This window comes from Prunus avium, chromosome 2 (assembly GCF_965620075.1).
Source record: "Prunus avium chromosome 2, drPruAviu1.hap1.1, whole genome shotgun sequence".
Taxonomy (NCBI): Eukaryota; Viridiplantae; Streptophyta; class Magnoliopsida; order Rosales; family Rosaceae; genus Prunus; species Prunus avium.
In genome coordinates this window covers 37,222,589-37,239,214 of record NC_142285.1, presented here as the reverse complement: position 1 = coordinate 37,239,214, position 16,626 = coordinate 37,222,589, and the positions used below count along the sequence as shown (strand labels likewise).

Genomic DNA, 16,626 nt, shown 5'->3' with positions numbered 1-16,626 from the left:
GAGTAAAATCATGATGTCAGTAAATCAGTCACACGGCAGAACCATATTTGGGGATTGTTCGGAGCGCTTCTGGAATAGCTAAAAACACTTCAAACAGCAGATATTCAAAGTGAAATTTGATCAACCGGGTTGAGGTGTAACCCAGTCCTAGTACTAGGATAAACTGACACATCGAGATACAAATGATTTACTATTATTAACTACCATGAAATTTACATTGGCTTTTATACTAAGCATTAAGTTCTTACAGACTGCAAAAATAAATACAAAAAAATTGACACTACACAACAAATAATGAAAACAGAAAGAACGATATTAATCTTGTCATTCTACAGTTCAGCAACAACAAAAAATAAAATTGCCACAACATGGTCTCCCATGTTGGGTGGCAACCATCACAAAATTTGATCTTGTACCTGCTTTTGCTGCACCCGCCAATTTGAGAAATAATGACCAACACTTTACATGCATGCTATCACCTTTTCCAGTACAAAGAACCCACCAATCTTGACAAACAAAAAAGAAATCCAAAAGAACGCTAACGGGATAAAATCTCTGATACACGATCTTGAGCGTCGGCAGGAATATCCCTTCCTGGCACCTGGACCTTTAGAAGATTTGCGTACCTGTCAGAGAAATGTAATTTGTTATTCGGCAGCTACACTTGTTTGTCTGACCATAATAAATAGTTAAGAGAGATGTATTGACTAACTCTGAGGTTGTAAACAAGTGCTCATGCTCCGTGATGAAGGCTAGCAAGGCCTACAAATAGGTAGAAAATATTGATTACTGGAAAATACAAAACTTGCAGAGTAAAATAAAAAAATTTGATACCCAGGACTTGCCTCAAATGGCATGTTTAGTAGTTCATAGTAAGTCCGGACATGATCTAGTCTCTGTTGTACACCTTCACTGTTAATTGATGGGATAGCAGCCAGGGCCTGCAATGCCAATAATAACAAAAAGGTGGTAAAGTTACTAAAAGGGTTTATGGATTGAACTGAAAACCAACTAGGTTAAAAATTATATGACGACTAGCTCTTACTCAAAGTCAAACCTCTAGAGAATGATACCAAACTCCAGCAAGACCAACAGGAGGTAAAGGAATTCACCATGTTCCTTGGGCATTTATTAATGAGGTGGTTTTGTATATGGGGAAGTGCATTTGTCCCCGGCATTTTCAACATATGATAAGCAAATGCAATTCTTAGCATGAAGTTAAACAGAATACCATAACACTTATCTCTCTATCCCCTTTATACATGAAAGACAATGCAACTTCCCAATTGATCAATCTTTTGGAAAAGACTTATCGATTCCAATCACTCAAACGATGATTCATCACAAGCTTATATGCCCTATAGAGTCATGTTCCATTCCACTTAATGATATTCTATTTAAAGGGAAACCTTTCATGGCAAGAGCTACTCGTTGACAGACCGAAGGATTAACGGAGAGTGAGATTTATCAAATACGTCTAGCAATTAGTAAATGCGTTAAACCATATCAGATATGGATTAGAAAATGACTTACCTGTTCCAGTGCAATTGAATTCCGACATATCTGCTGAACCCCAAAAAGGTTGATGGATTTCATATCAGCCAAAGCCTGTTAAGATTGCATTATCTCTCATCAGCATTCGGCAATCAACAGAAGGAAAAAAAAATTCAATCCGAAAGGAATAGAAGAAATGTACATGTATATATAGAATATAGTATATATCTCTGAAACTACAATATGCAACACCAGCAGATGGAATTTCATGAATGATCTAACAATAGATTCTATAGAAGGTACAAACCTTGATGGATGCATTTGCTGCAATGCTACAAATTCCACCAAATATGTAATTCCGCTTCACTCCCGCAACAAAAGGTGCCATTTCCTCATCTCTGCGTGTTATCTATGGGTAGAGAAACACAAATAAAATGTAAGGTCCATTTCCAAGAAAATGTGGCACTCAGAAAAAGTGATTGTTAAGGAATTAATTCCTTTATTAAAATACATTCCTATGAAATGCAGTAGGGTATAGTCATTTCTGTGTTTAGCATATCCCTCCAAATCAAGAGAGAAAATTACAAAAGCAGTAGTGTATAGTGTTTCCAATCTGCTAAATCTGGAGATGAGCTAACCTGTGCAGTAAGTGAAATAATGTAGTCATCTGGTTCTTCCGCATCCTGGTCTTCCATGTATTCCCTATTTGTCATTTCCTGTTTAAACCACAATTTTCAATCCTATGATGCTATTCTTATTGCAGGACAATTCTAACATGCATCGCTCTCAAACTAGACTGTATTTGTGAACATCTCACATACCTGCATATGGAAAATTGTCTCCAATTGCATCTCAACACGTAAAACCTTGAGGCAGTCAATTGCCAATTTTCTATACTCATCTGCAAATGATGCTAGATCCCTAGATGCAGCACTAGTTGTTCGTTGATGATGATTCTTTCCACTCTCTTCTACTTGATTTGGAGCTTTGAAGGTTGTCTGCCCAAGCCTATGTAATGCACAAAATTGTGCTCCACTTAAGCTATCATAAATAAATTGCTACTGAAAATATTTAAAAGCCTACTCTTCAATGAAATATGAAACAAATGTAGGATGCCAAACTGAATAAAAATATCAAAATGATCCTATGTTTGAGGTTGAGACTTGTGCAAATTGAAAACGAATGGGATCAATCAGCAAATGAGGGGGTTGTAGATTCTTCTTTTAGCTCAAGTTCTGAAAAGAATTAAAACTTCCCTCATGAGTGTGTGAAACACCAAACTTCTAAAAACAGATTCTTCACATCCATAAAGGTAACATAAGTTCTTGGATATGCGTTTCCATTTTCTAGGGAAGGAAAGTTAGCATCAAAAAATTTCATTAGCATAACGTTCACACAAGTAGATTCATGATTTGTTCTCATGATAACACATTATATAACACAACTCATTTCCACATGGAGAAGAGCATAGGGACTAAGAATAGCATCTTTCTGCTTCTTGGTTAAACTAACAAGTTTTCTGTTTTTCCACTATGTGATCATTTGCACACCCACTGAAACTAATAAAAGAAAAATCCAAAATAAATTCTAGACTGCGGCCAGATGAGAGCTTGCCTTTCAATAGACTCCGCAACATACTCCAATGAATCACTAAGGGAAGCCAGCAATATCAGTTTGTTATCATCACGAATTAGATTATCCTGTGAGAGGCAGAGTTGAAAAGAAAGTCAATCCATAATCTTAACATTCAATGAATAAATTAATTACTTCATTAGCAAGGCTTCAATACTACATGATCTGAAGAGAAGTTAATCTAAAATCTTTTACTGAACAAATAAAAACAAGAAACAAGATAAAAATGACATGTTGAACATTCAAGTGGAAAGAATAACTTGTAATATCAAACAGCAATTGAAATACCTGCTTAATAGGCCGCAAATTCAATAACAAATCACTTAGTTCTAATTCAACCTCAAGATTTTCAGAATCCGAAGCATGGTTTTCAATATTTGACTGACCAAATGCATTTGGTAAACATGAACTTGCTGGATCAAGACGCATCAATTGCTCGATATCATGTCTGCCAATGAGCATATAGCTCTGCTTCTCCAGAACTGCCTGAAGAATACCAAAAATTGAATGAAACAATAAAGGCAATCACTTGTCATGGCATGCGCCACCCACTGGCTATGAACCATCTTTAGTAAAATTTATCAGGGTACAGAAATCAAGAGCTTATAAATGACAGAATGTGAAAATCAGTCTAAAATTGTTGACATTTATATTTGTGTACAGTTGGCATCATTCATTTAAGTTATATTAGGATTGGCATCATTCCAGAAACTGTACAGCAACTAAATTTTTTATAAAACAATGTCAATTTAGTGTTTGTCCGTTAAACTCCACATCTCCTCCCTTGGAAAAGAAAGAGATAACACTTGTCTACAACAGCTGAAACAACCAATCCAGAAGAACATTAAATACTCTAAACATTAACATAAAGAAAAACAAGTAAACACAAAATAATCAATGGAAAAGAAGCAGAGAATAACATATCCAAAAATAATATTGTTGTGCAAGTCAATAGGAAAGTGAAAAGGGAAACATCCTTGCCTCCATGTATGAGGTCCTGCATCTTTCATAGGTTCGCTCAAGGAAAGTTTGCACATACTTCACAAGGTCACCAGCAAATTTAGGCATAGCTTGTGCCCAACCAAGCACCTAGAGTAAATTATTTCAAAGGAGATTATTCATCCATAAATGTGAAATAACTTGAGCATGATGTTAAAAAAAATGTTCTAGTAGAGAGACACTACTGCAATACTATAAAGTATAAGAATTCTCTGAAAAAAAAAGCTAAAACTTACCTCTTTTGCTAAATAATCTATTGCCAGCAGTCCCTGTAAGACAGGTCGACCCTTCTCAATTAATGGAGTATAAGAAGCAGCAGCATGTGCTCTGGGCCGGAATGCAGCTGGACCTATAAGAATGAGAATGCTTCCCGAAATCAGATCTTTTATTGCAAATGAAGATCCCAAAATCCTGATGGCCATATCAGGTGTTCAAAAAATAATAATAATTAGAACTGGTGACAATATGAGTCACACAAACATACTCATCTTTACATAATTTTATGACATAATCCAGAGTGCAACTTTCAAAATCACTTGAGTAGCAGGAATTATTTTGAAAAGTGAGTAAATAAGAATTCTCTTTTAATAAACTGAATAAACATGTATAGACAATTAAGAAACTATGTATTCCTGTTCCTCCACTTGCTTTCTTGCAACTGTTATATTATGGACGAGAAAACTTTTGTTCAATGTTCTGAATGTGCAAGGCATTAATAATAGAATTCTCTCTTATTGTTTACAGAAATGGTGTCTGTAAACAATTAGGAATTATACAAAAGGGCATGAGTCTTTAATCTCTTACTTGGGTAAGATACTTTTAAGAGAGATAGCTTACACCTAAGTATTATTAAACATTTAAGTATCTACATATGAGTGAAATCATTTGGCAAACATAGTTTCATGCAATGCAAGTTAAAAGAAACAAAAGGAGTCATTGTAGAGTAACTAGTTATGGAACTTGCTTGATATAGCTTGCTGCACGCCTTTTCTGTAGTCTACAAACATCGTTGGTAAGAAATGGTCTTTCACAAAGTTCTCCACAAAAGCCAGCAATCCATCATTACTGCAGATTCAGAAGTTGGCATTACAATTTTTTCCAGTAAAGCAAATGGATAATAAAAAAAAAGGAGGAATTGCAACACCTATAATAACAGGAGAATGGTAGATAATGAAGAAGATGAACCAAATTCATATGTGGATCAATAAACAAAACAAAGAGATCACTTAATCAATAGTTCTTCTCTAACACCCTAAGCATAACCAACTTCAAACAGCAAGAATCCAAATTTTGGAGGATTCCAATATTTAAAGTACGCAGCATGTGCTTATGCATGGAGATTAGTAAGACTACAAATTATGGTTGAGAGATACGAAACTTCAAACCCATATTCCTGGAACATTGCCCCTAAAATAGTTAAACCTTTATCATTGTGACTATGTATGAAAAGGGTTTCATCACATATTGCGTTGTGTGTTTAACAAAAACTAATGGCTTTCAGACTCCTGGCTGTCTACCCAAACTCGCGAATCAATACTGATATATGATAGGCAACTGAGAAACAGTTGATACAAATATGAATATGAGGAATTATAGGCTTCGATATATAGTTGGATGGAAGAACTGAACCACCTACAGGACAATTACTGGACACATGCGACTTTTACCTTCCTCAGCAGGATTTTCTTCTACCTACATATTTCACTTCGCATGCCGATGAATATTTGATTAAGCAAGAAAATGAAAATAGTGTGAAAGTCACTAAGAACCACTAGCATCAATGCCATATGCATAAGCACTCAAAAAAAAAAGAAAAAAGGTTTTGATGCTTTACGCTAGCTGGGAATACTTTTTGGGAAGCATTGATGCGACCTTATCTGTAAACTGAAGAACACAGAAAGTCAGAAAAGGCCAAAAGAAGAACCCACTGTGCACAAATCACACATCTCATGTTTAAAGACATTATTAAGAACAACATCAAAACCTGAATAACAGGCCGGTATATAGATGCTGCTAGATATATGCCTTGCTCAGGCAAGATAGCTGCAGACCCATAACCTTCTTGTGATACATTTGAACCCTTCCTACTCCAGCCTTGACGAATGAGATCAACCCCTGGAGAATGGAAGATGCAGGCCACGATAACATGTTAATAACTAAAAGAAATGTCAGACACACAACATGTTGAAAACTGAAGGAATAAATAAATAAATACTATAGTCCAGAAGAATATTTCTTATGAAAGCAGCAGCCTATTGAGAAAGTCTTAAAACTAGAAAAGCACCCCTAAGAAAGTCTTAAACAGAAACTCCAACTTGAGGATTGGTTGTGGCATCAAACACCACAAAGCAAATGATTTCGAAAAACCCACCGCATAACAAACTGACTCATGTTTGTGGAAGGATGGGCAAGAGCATCCTTCTTCATTATCTACCGTATCTTCAGTTACAGACAACAAATCATTTCAAACATATAAGAAAAAGGTGAAAGCGATCTAAGCAATAAGGTCACTCTACACAATCCTTGGGGTGATAAGCACTGATTTATTGTTTGCAAAATTAACCATTGCATACTCCATGATCATGCTAATGTCCAGCAATATCGGAAACAGCAGCGAGATAAATGATAAAATATATTGAGTAACCTTTAACACACATCAGACAAGCTCAATAATCAGCAAGTACCATATCAATCTATTGTGTCTATCATGAAAAACGAACGACTTTATTAGGACCTTAGAAGTAAAAAACCTCTGTCATCAGATTTCTGATGTGAATTTTATGCTTCTCATATACATAACACGTAGGTCATCAAATAACTAAGCAAATAGAGCTCATTTCCTAAGGAGTTCGTGCAATCACATATGTTACATGAACTTGGGTATGGGAGTCAGACGAGGGTCAATGCCCAAGTATATCAGGGTTTGTCTTTCTCCGAAGGTCTTCAATGCATCTGCAATTCCTAGTGCCCCTTACCACTTACCTGTGTCATGTTTTATTGACAGCAGTATAAAGCAACAAGATGAAGTGAAGAGTCCAAGTAACTTTGCAACATTCATATCACTCACATTTAATTATTTATTAAACCATCACTTACACAGAACTGCCTTTAAATTTCTGTATAAAACCTAATAAAGTCTGTTGAAACCACACCATCAATCTAATTCAAGAATGCCATAATTTGACGTTATCCATTAGATAAGGCTGACATTCTAGCCGGGATAGATACAGAATATTTAAGTGATGCCCATGTGTGGGTGTATAAAGGAAAAGGAACTGCAGGAGCAAATCCAGCATACCTTGGTTGGGAATAGAAATAGTAGCATCCGTGAAGCGAAAAGCAAAGGTAAGACCCTCTTCTGCACCATTCCTGTTACCCATCATCATGAAAAAAATGGTATAAGTCCATAGATAGTAACTCCATGCAAAAGGAGATGTCCAGAAGAGTAAGAAAAGGGAGCTAATGTCGCCAATGACATATTATGCCTATTGAATTATTCCTCAACCACTTACAGAAATCAGTACATAAGAGCTATCAGAGAAACACCACCTAACTAATGTGTCATGGTCAGTTGGTTATAATGAACAACTTGCTGCTCTCTGGAAGTTGTAACCGAAGAATATTCAAGAACTATAAGGGAGTGGGAGTGGACGAGTTATGGGATAGAGTGAAGTTTTGGGCTGCTCTCTGGGCATCAACTTCCCTCGCTTTTAAGGATATACCCTACCCTATAATTATGCGCAACTTGCTGGCTGTAGTTTCCTAGGGTCTGGTCTTTGTTTTAGATGTTTCTTTGGGTTGCTTGGCTTTGTGGTTTTCCTCTGGCCTTGCTTCTTTTGGTTGTGTTTCTTTTGACCTTTGTTTTTGACACTTTTCTTTGAATACAATTCGTTTCTATTCAAAAAATAATAATGAACACATTCCCCACCATGTTATCACTTTCACTGTTCTACACATAACCTTAACAGAAAAGAAACTCAACAAAACCTAAACATTGTAAAAGCAGAATCAACAAGGAACATTATATGGTTAGATGAAAATAAAACAAATTTACTTGCCTCTTGTCTTTGGAAGGGACCTTGTTTGCAAGTCTAGCAGTTTGTACAGCAGCATCGGCAGATGCAGCTTCAGGAGTTGCCCGCATGATTTCACAAATAAGTTGTTGACATTCACTCTTTAACACATGAAAAGAAAAGGATATGAAAGAGTTTTTAACCAACATGCATGCCCCTAAACAGATTACGGGATACATCATCTGGAATTAATCATCGAAAACTTGAAACAGATTACCTGTAATACTGTCAAGGAAAAACCAATGCTGTAGCCTCCAGTAACTTGAGATGCTTCCAAATCGGGATTCCAATTTACATCTGTTGGCATTGATTTTGGTGTGTTCATGTCCATTTGAACAGAAGACTTTGATTCCAAAAGCTCCCCAACAACAACATGGTTCTCTGAAGAATTATGCTAGGGAATTTAGTTTCGACGTTAAAAGTATATTATGTACATAAATAAAAACCTAAAAACTAGAAATAATAAGAACACAATAATAATCAGAAAGTAACTCACCAAATATCCGAACAACAGCATCTAAAATCGAATCAAGAAGTTCTTTAGCAGCGACCTGTGCTTTCCCTGCAGGAGCCATCACAGGTGAGACCGGGCTTACCGCCAAAAGAGTTCCAGACAATGATATCCCATTCTGACGCTTCTGCTTTGGCAACTGATAACTTTGTAACTGTCCCTTCATAAAATGTAGACCAGCACTTGCAGGTCGGGCAGCCTGCCCAATGCCAGATCTCGAAGAATTAACAAGCTCTGCATGAGTTTTAATCTTGGATGTGATAATCTCATGAATTGTAGGTCGCAATCTTTGGCTGTTATGGGGAAGAAAACAATATCGAAGAAGTTGTTGATAAATCATCTTGAAATACAGCAGACAACAAACCAAACAAGGAAAAAGTATATCAACAAGAGAACAAACCATATTATAGCGCCAGCAGCCGCAACTTTTCTAAGCATGCAAAGGCACTCAACCATGGTCTGCAGATACTTGACATGAAGTGGAGCATCACTTTTCTTTATTGCTTCCTACACCCAAATAAAAACCCAGAACTTTCAGCACGAAGAATGAAAAATTCACTCAAAAGCTAAAATGAGATGTGGTTAATCAGTCTTCATACAAGAAATTCGTCCGGGGTGGAGTACTGAAGCCATGTTGGCATTTCACGAGGCACAATTTTGACATCACCATTGACCCTATGCCCATCTGAGGTAGCTTCGTCATGCAGTTCCAGAGTGCCCTCCTCATCAGGGCCATCAAAAGACGAACTGAACAAAACGTTCAGAATTTAATATAAATTTACAAAATGAAAAGCACAATATAATAATATTTCAAATTCAATCTTCTAATTATAAACAGAATTCATCCATAGTAGATTTAAATTTTCAATCAAACAGATGGAAAAGAATGTTGCAAAGGATATCATGAAAAGCCTAGACACAAAAAGAACTGGCCGCTTATTAGGATTGAGAAACCATAGTAACCATTTTTTAACTTCTTTCCAAGCACTAGTTTAAACAGGTATTAAGCAGCCAATAAAAAGTTCTCCAACAATTTAACCTTGTGGGGGATCTTCCCCATATCTGAAGACAGAAATTATTATCCTACTCAAATATACCAGGAGGATCTTGAGAAAATTAACTACATAAAATAAGCCAGCTAAAGAAAAAATGTCAAGTAAGAATTTGAGACATGGGAACATACGTTGATTCTAGAGGAGAGTATGAACAAAAAGAAATCCACAAATTACCATGTAATATAATTTTCAAACGAAGATAATGTAAATAAAATTTTTGGTTGAATGAAAACCCAGCATGCAACAATAGAGATAGTAGCAGCTTCAAGCTGTTACAGATAATTTTCTTACCCTCCATCAATGGAACCTGTCCTATATGATCCATCTCCATGAATACCAAATTGATTGTCACCTTTTAACCTGGTTCTTCGAGACAGGGATTGTGAATTACTCATTGAAAATACAACAGCTGTGGTGGTTGGTACCTCATCATCCATTTCATGCAAGCTCAAAGCAGCTGAGCTGCATAAAATAATCAGCACAAGGACAATATATCTGAGAAATAGCTTTTGATGGTATAGGACAGGAAAAAAAAAGATTTACAAATCTAGCAAATTAATCAATCACCAATTTCCTCAAGAAGAAGGAAAAAGTGCTCCCAGAGTCGGAGTTCTGTCTCAAAATGGCATAGGTTTGTATAAAATTCTGAGTCAATTAGACAGTAAGATAGTAACTCTAGGTTTGGTTCACTTTTCACTTGAGAAAATAAATGGCACATAAGGTTTTAATATTATTCCTTTTTTTGGTTATGCGGAGAATAGAAAGAGAAAATACAATTCTGGCAACCACTGTTCCTATAGACCAACTCTTCTCAAATCTCACCAATTCAGATGAGAGAGAGTTTGAGAGGAAAACTAGTTATTTCTCCACCTTTTCTTGTTCATTTCCATTGAATAAGTAAACAACGAAAAGGCAAAAGAACTTAATTAGTTTCTTTTCTTTTTTCTTTTTCCTTTTTAATTAGTTTCTTTTCTTTTTTCTTTTTCCTTTTCTCGATTCGTTAACCAAAATTAGGTTTATGCTAAACCCGAAAAACTTCAAGAGTAGCATGCAACAGCAGCAGCAGCAACAAACAGACAATGTACAGCCAACATGAATCTCTATAAATATAGAAACCAATAGATTTTAGAAAAATGCCCCAATGCCAAACAGCACAAAACCTCCGAACCACCCTATTAGTATGCAAATCAACTGAAGATTATAACGTAAAAATGTAAAATATGTTTCTTCTTTTTTCCTTAAAACTACTATTTCTAAAGTGATGCTAAGGCGTAAGAAAATACCCCACAAGAAAGGAACTCCAGAGACAAGTAAATACCTATATTCACCCTTGTTGTAAAGATGAGCATGCAAATCCTCTAGCACTTTATAAAACAGAACTCCTCGCAACTTTGTCAACTCAGAGCGAACATCTTGAAGGGCACCAACCTGGGCCAATCAATTATAATTACCGACTCATATACACAACTAAAATGGTATCTTTGAAATATTTCCTCTCAGTGCTAAATTGCGTCAAGGAAAAAAAATGAGAAAGCATGAATCTATTAAGGCCCTATCCTGATGCCCTTAGGCAAATTTTAGAAAGAGACTGGAGCCTCAGGCAGACAACAATGCAATATCTATTATCACCAGAATAATGCCACCAGGTTTGCAACTGAAGAGAAGCTATCAATTTAAATTACCACCTTAAAAATAAATAAAAAAGAGTTGACAAACCTATTGAACTTACAATTTGATGCTTCTTAAAAAAAACCTACCGTTTGAAGCCCCTCCCTTTCAAGCATCAACATTGATTGAACATGAAATTGAACTGCAGCATAATACTGCTTTTCATCAATCAGCTTCTCTATCCGAGCGGGAACCTGAGCCACAATTTGAAATAGATGATAGATCTTCAGAATTTACAATTAATGGCATGAAGATCATTCAGTTGGAATTTTTTTCCTTTTTGTGACTGGGTCTGGATACCAGACAATGAAGATGTATCAAACCATGTGTGTTAAATCTGCAACTATAGTGCTAAGTCATGAGTAGTAAGGTGTATAAGCGTGTGTGTGTGTGTGTGTGTTAAATCTGCAATTGTACTTCTAATTCATAGGTTTTAAAGGTCAGGATACAAATACATTAACATGTATCAAATTAAAAATTATACATCCATACATGTATGCATGCTCATGGATTTATTTAGTATGAGAAACTAATACGATTACAACTCAAGTACAATGGATTAAGCAGAGTGCTGTTGGCACACACTCCAAAAAGCTAAGATCATGGTCAAGAGTTTACTATGACTGACTGAAACTATCCCAATACCATAGATCCTGATATGGTCTAAAGACAGGAAAAGATAAGACAAACCTTAGCTATGCCCTCAATTTGATCTAAGAGGGAGATTATGTGACGCAATGTAACCGACCGGTACCATAACTGATGCAGTTGTTTACTGCGTGCACTAAGACGCTTCTTTGCTTCGGCCAAATCAACCTTCAAGACACCAATACTTTCAGTAGATTCGCTGAACAACCGCAAGATCTGGAAGGAATTGAAAAGAGTGAGATAAGAGTATGCAGTTAACTCTTGTTTCCGACAAACCCAACTTCCTCCAAAAGAAAAAACTAAAACGCAGATCCAGCAATTTTTTTAAATAAAAACATTCTTAACTTTTTTTTTTTTTTTTTGGTATGAAAACATATGAATGTATTAAGCACCTAAAAGATTCAGTTTTTTATCACCATGGATGCTGAAAAAATAAGAAATTAAAGAAAGACTACAGAAAAAACGGACAAATGCATTATATATTTTGATCAAGAAAACTATAAGAAACCTGAGAATAATTTTGAATTGCTTTGTTGAAGCCACTGTGATAGTTATGCACAACTTCATCCACAACCTCCTCAACAACATCACTTTGCTCCTTCAAAAACTGGACTTCACTTTCACGATCTTTGGACGTCAAAATATGGACAACATGAGGTAATGAATCAAAACGAGAAGCAGCCCAGCTCTCATCTACTTTTGCAATCTCTTCCCTCAAATGCTGAAATTACCATAGTATGACAGAAGGAAAAATGAGAAAGTAATATCAAGAAGCGGTATGCACAACATGGCATACATGCTAAAGTATAATCACTGTATTAAATTATTGTATTACATATGTTGGTCCATGCTTCTAGCTCTAGATGCAGAAATGTATTACTGTAAATTCTTCGTATGCTCTTACCTCACAAGATTATTGGTATAATTTCAATAAATTGACATTATGTAGAGCGCCAGACATGAATATATAGAAACCTCCAGCTCTTTTTTTTCTTCTTTTTCTGATCAGTAGAAATATCACTATGTGAATTCTCATAAGGTTTTTCCTAAAAGCTTACATGCATGTTGTGTATCATCTTCTTTGTTATGGGAGGAGAATACAATATTTCAATTCCAACAGGTAATACAAACGTGAAAAATGGGAATATGAGCTCCATATCCGGTGCACACAACCACAAAAATAGTCATTAACAAGTACAATAAGATGAATAAACTGAACTTACTTCCTTGTCTGGAGACACAGGCAATCCATCAAAAATTCCCATATTGAGCTTTCACCTCAGAAGAGCTGCACAACTCAACTCATTCCGACACAGCTTAGTCCCAGCTGAAAATAAAGGGCATTGTTCATACGCTACTACTTTGTTTCAATCCAAGGCATAACAATTAGCTTTCAACACAAAACTAACTAAAGCAAATGCTGGAAGGATACTTCATTTAACTAAGACTTTTAGCTTTTTTAAACCAACACAACCAAAAAAGTATGTTCTAATTTCTATTAAATTCTTTCCTTTTTTTTTTCCTACAAAATGTGAGCAATCAAAGAGGGCAATATTGAAACTCCAGTTCCAAATGCATATGCAGTATCTTCAAAGATGCAGAATTCGATTATCTTCAACTAAGCTCTACACAAGCACTCGGCAAAGTAGAGCTGAATTTTCTATAACTAAAACCACTACATGTTGTAGCTAACTATGTTGTAGTTCTATTACCTAGCAACAAAAGTACAGTAATGACCACTGATTCCTGCTTTGTTTAACTAGATGTTCATTCATCCAAATGCACATTTATTTAGCTATGTTGTAGTTCTATTACCTAGCAACAAAACTACAGTAATGACCACTGATTCCTGCTTTCATTTACTAGTGTTCATACATCCAAATGCACATTTATCTAGCTACGTTGTAGTTCTATTATATAACAACAAAACTACAGTAATGACCACTGATTCCTGCTTTCTTTAACTAGATGTTCATTCATCCAAATGCACATTTATCTAGCTATGTTGTAGTTCTATTACCTAGCAACAAAACTACAGTAATGACCACTGATTCCTGCTTTGTTTTACTAGATGTCAGGAAAAGAAATCGTGAGGCTCAGATACAAAACAAGAGCACAACGATCAAAGGAACAAGAATCACAAGTACAAAGCCCACCACCAACAGCAACAACAGAAGAAGATGACGATTTCACAACCAAACCCCCAACACCAAAAGCCACAACAAAAACTAGACCACAGACACCAAAAGCCACTCCCAAAACCATGGCAAATATCATAGCAACAAACAGTACCATGAAAACAACACAGCACAGAACCAAATTCGGATATAAAAAACGAGATTAATAACACTAAATAGCAACAAAAGATAAACTGATCACCGAAGCTTACCATGTATACCTCAGCTCAACTGAAAATCCAATGAGAATAAACGTCTTCAAGCAAAATTCTCACCAATCACACAATTGCAAATCTAGGACAGAGATCGAAACTCCAACCTGCACAAATCAAAACCAAAACCTGATCAGAACGTTATTTATATCTTTAAATCAGATTTAAATCAATTCGGAAAAAAATAAATAAGACAAAAAGCCATCTAAAATATTTAAAAAATTTAAATCCATAAAGATAAAAATTAACTATTGGCAATTCAAAATCAGAATCCTAAATTGAAAGCAAATTGAAACTCTAAACTTGCACAAAATCACAAACAAATTGTTTGTTGTGTATCTCAAACAAAGAATAAAAACTAGGTCTGATTCAACTGCTAAAAAATGAACAATAAAAAAAATATCACTTACTTCGATTCGAACGATCAGAAGACTAAGAGGATAAAAACGACTTCAGAACAAGAAATCGAACTAGAAATCTTGAAAATCGAAGCTCTGAGACGAAGAACAAAGCGTAGAGCTCATGAATCAGAATCTTGGCTTCGTGCGAAGGTCATCTCAATTTGACAAAATTCGAAAAATCTAAAAACAACCGAGGAGAAAAACGATTTCCCAACGAAATGGAAGCAAAAATACTGAAGATTGGAGTTTTGAGAAGAAAGGCACGGATCGGAGCTCGTGGAAATGAACTGAGCTTCGTTCAAGTTTTCAACGATAGAAAGGGAGAATCAGAAAACCAAATGCATGTGAGGCAATTAAAATCGTTTTGGGCTTTTTTGTCTAAATTTAATCCAGCTGGCAAATTTGGGCTTTTCGTCTCAAATTCATACGAAAGAATAAAACAGTAATTTCATATATAAAATATAGTTAGATAAATGACGTTTGCTTGATTTTAGGTTTTTTAATCTAAATTAGATAAATTAGGATATATGGATAATATGCATAGTAGAAGTGGGCATATAACTAAAAAAGTATTTCTTCTTCTTCTTTTTAATTTTTTAAAATTTTTTTTCTTTTTAAAAATAAATAAGTAGTATTAGACTTAGGGCCAGTTTGGCATTACTATGCTGTGAAAATAATCGCTGTCAGATTTTCTGTGAGAGAAATCAACTGTGAGAGAAAGCAGTTTGGTGTTTGATAAACTTTTGGTTAAAAGTGTTGTTAGTACTGATTTCCGCATAATCAAAAAATTATTCCTGCATAATCATTAAACCCAGCGCATCTTCGAAACTAATTCCCGCATAATCAGAAAATGAAAGCACTTTATTAGCTGCTTTCCCTTATAGCTTTCTCTCACAGCAATTTTTAATAATAAGTTATTTCTCATAGTTTACCAAACAGGCTGAGCTTTCAAAAATTTAAAATAAAATCACTTGTCACCCCAAATAAGCAATGTCAAATGAGCACTTAAAGTGTTGAATAGTTACGTTGAATATTTGCCCAAAAAAATAGTTACGTTCAATGGGTAAATTGGTACCAGGAAAATAATAGAATAAATATAATTGCAATAAGATATTAAAAAATAATATGTAATTCACTATCACAATTTTACAAACAATCACACCAATTTATGAAAGATTGTGATCGAATTTTAATTTGTATGAATATAAATCCAATTAAAATAGGCAAGAGAAGTATAAGTTATCTTTTGCCAAATATAAGTTATCTTTGTTGATAAGGTTTAAAATTACTTTTAGTTTAATAAATTTCTAGTAACATTTGGAGTTAATAATAAACAATTGTTAATAACTACTTTAATATTGGATTAAGTCAATCATTACCTTAATATGTTGTTATTATATTATTTTTTATATCTATATATATAAAGCAAAAGGCAAAGAATGGTGAAACATTCAAAATACCAGAAAATACCCTTGGTTAATCTATATATATATATAGCAAAAGGCAGAGAATGGTGAAACATTCAAAATACCAGAAAATGCCTTTGGTTAATGCAAACATTAAGAATTGAAATTATTAATTAAGTGAGGATAATATGGTAAATTTACACTTTTTCATATTAAAAAAATTATAAAAAAAAAATCAGATAATGGATCCTCTTTTTATGGACAACTACCCATTATCTTTTTTAATTCTAAAATATATTTAATTTTTTCTTTTAAAAAGACTCTCGCAAGCGCGGATGCGCATGCAGAGA

General features: G+C 34.9%; 1 protein-coding gene across 1 annotated transcript; it reads right to left on the bottom strand.

Annotated features, from left to right (window-relative positions):
* Positions 1-177: 177 nt before the first annotated feature.
* SEC8 (subunit of exocyst complex 8) lies at positions 178-15,217 on the bottom strand. The gene is made up of 28 exons (XM_088248241.1): positions 14,880-15,217; positions 14,470-14,576; positions 13,304-13,407; positions 12,589-12,801; positions 12,123-12,296; positions 11,522-11,626; positions 11,083-11,192; positions 10,056-10,226; positions 9,309-9,456; positions 9,110-9,216; positions 8,695-9,002; positions 8,416-8,579; positions 8,184-8,299; positions 7,424-7,494; positions 6,110-6,240; positions 5,960-6,009; positions 5,090-5,190; positions 4,362-4,474; positions 4,108-4,215; positions 3,415-3,612; positions 3,109-3,194; positions 2,316-2,502; positions 2,133-2,210; positions 1,802-1,903; positions 1,534-1,608; positions 846-941; positions 713-762; positions 178-626 (listed from the first exon to the last, which is right to left on the bottom strand). The coding sequence occupies exons 3-28, from the start codon at positions 13,343-13,345 to the stop codon at positions 539-541; spliced, it is 3,192 nt and encodes a 1,063-aa protein (XP_088104367.1). The 5' UTR covers positions 13,346-13,407; positions 14,470-14,576; positions 14,880-15,217; the 3' UTR covers positions 178-538.
* Positions 15,218-16,626: the final 1,409 nt, after the last annotated feature.

Excerpts from the sequence above, each read along its gene's own strand:
- SEC8 (XM_088248241.1), bottom strand. The coding sequence starts at position 13,345 with ATGGGAATTTTTGATGGATTGCCTGTGTCTCCAGACAAGGAA. Across the intron at positions 9,457-10,055 it reads ACAGGTTCCATTGATGGAGG|TTCGTCTTTTGATGGCCCTG; the intron begins GTAAGAAAATTA and ends CGTTTTGTTCAG. Across the intron at positions 763-845 it reads TACTAAACATGCCATTTGAG|GCCTTGCTAGCCTTCATCAC; the intron begins GCAAGTCCTGGG and ends ACCTATTTGTAG.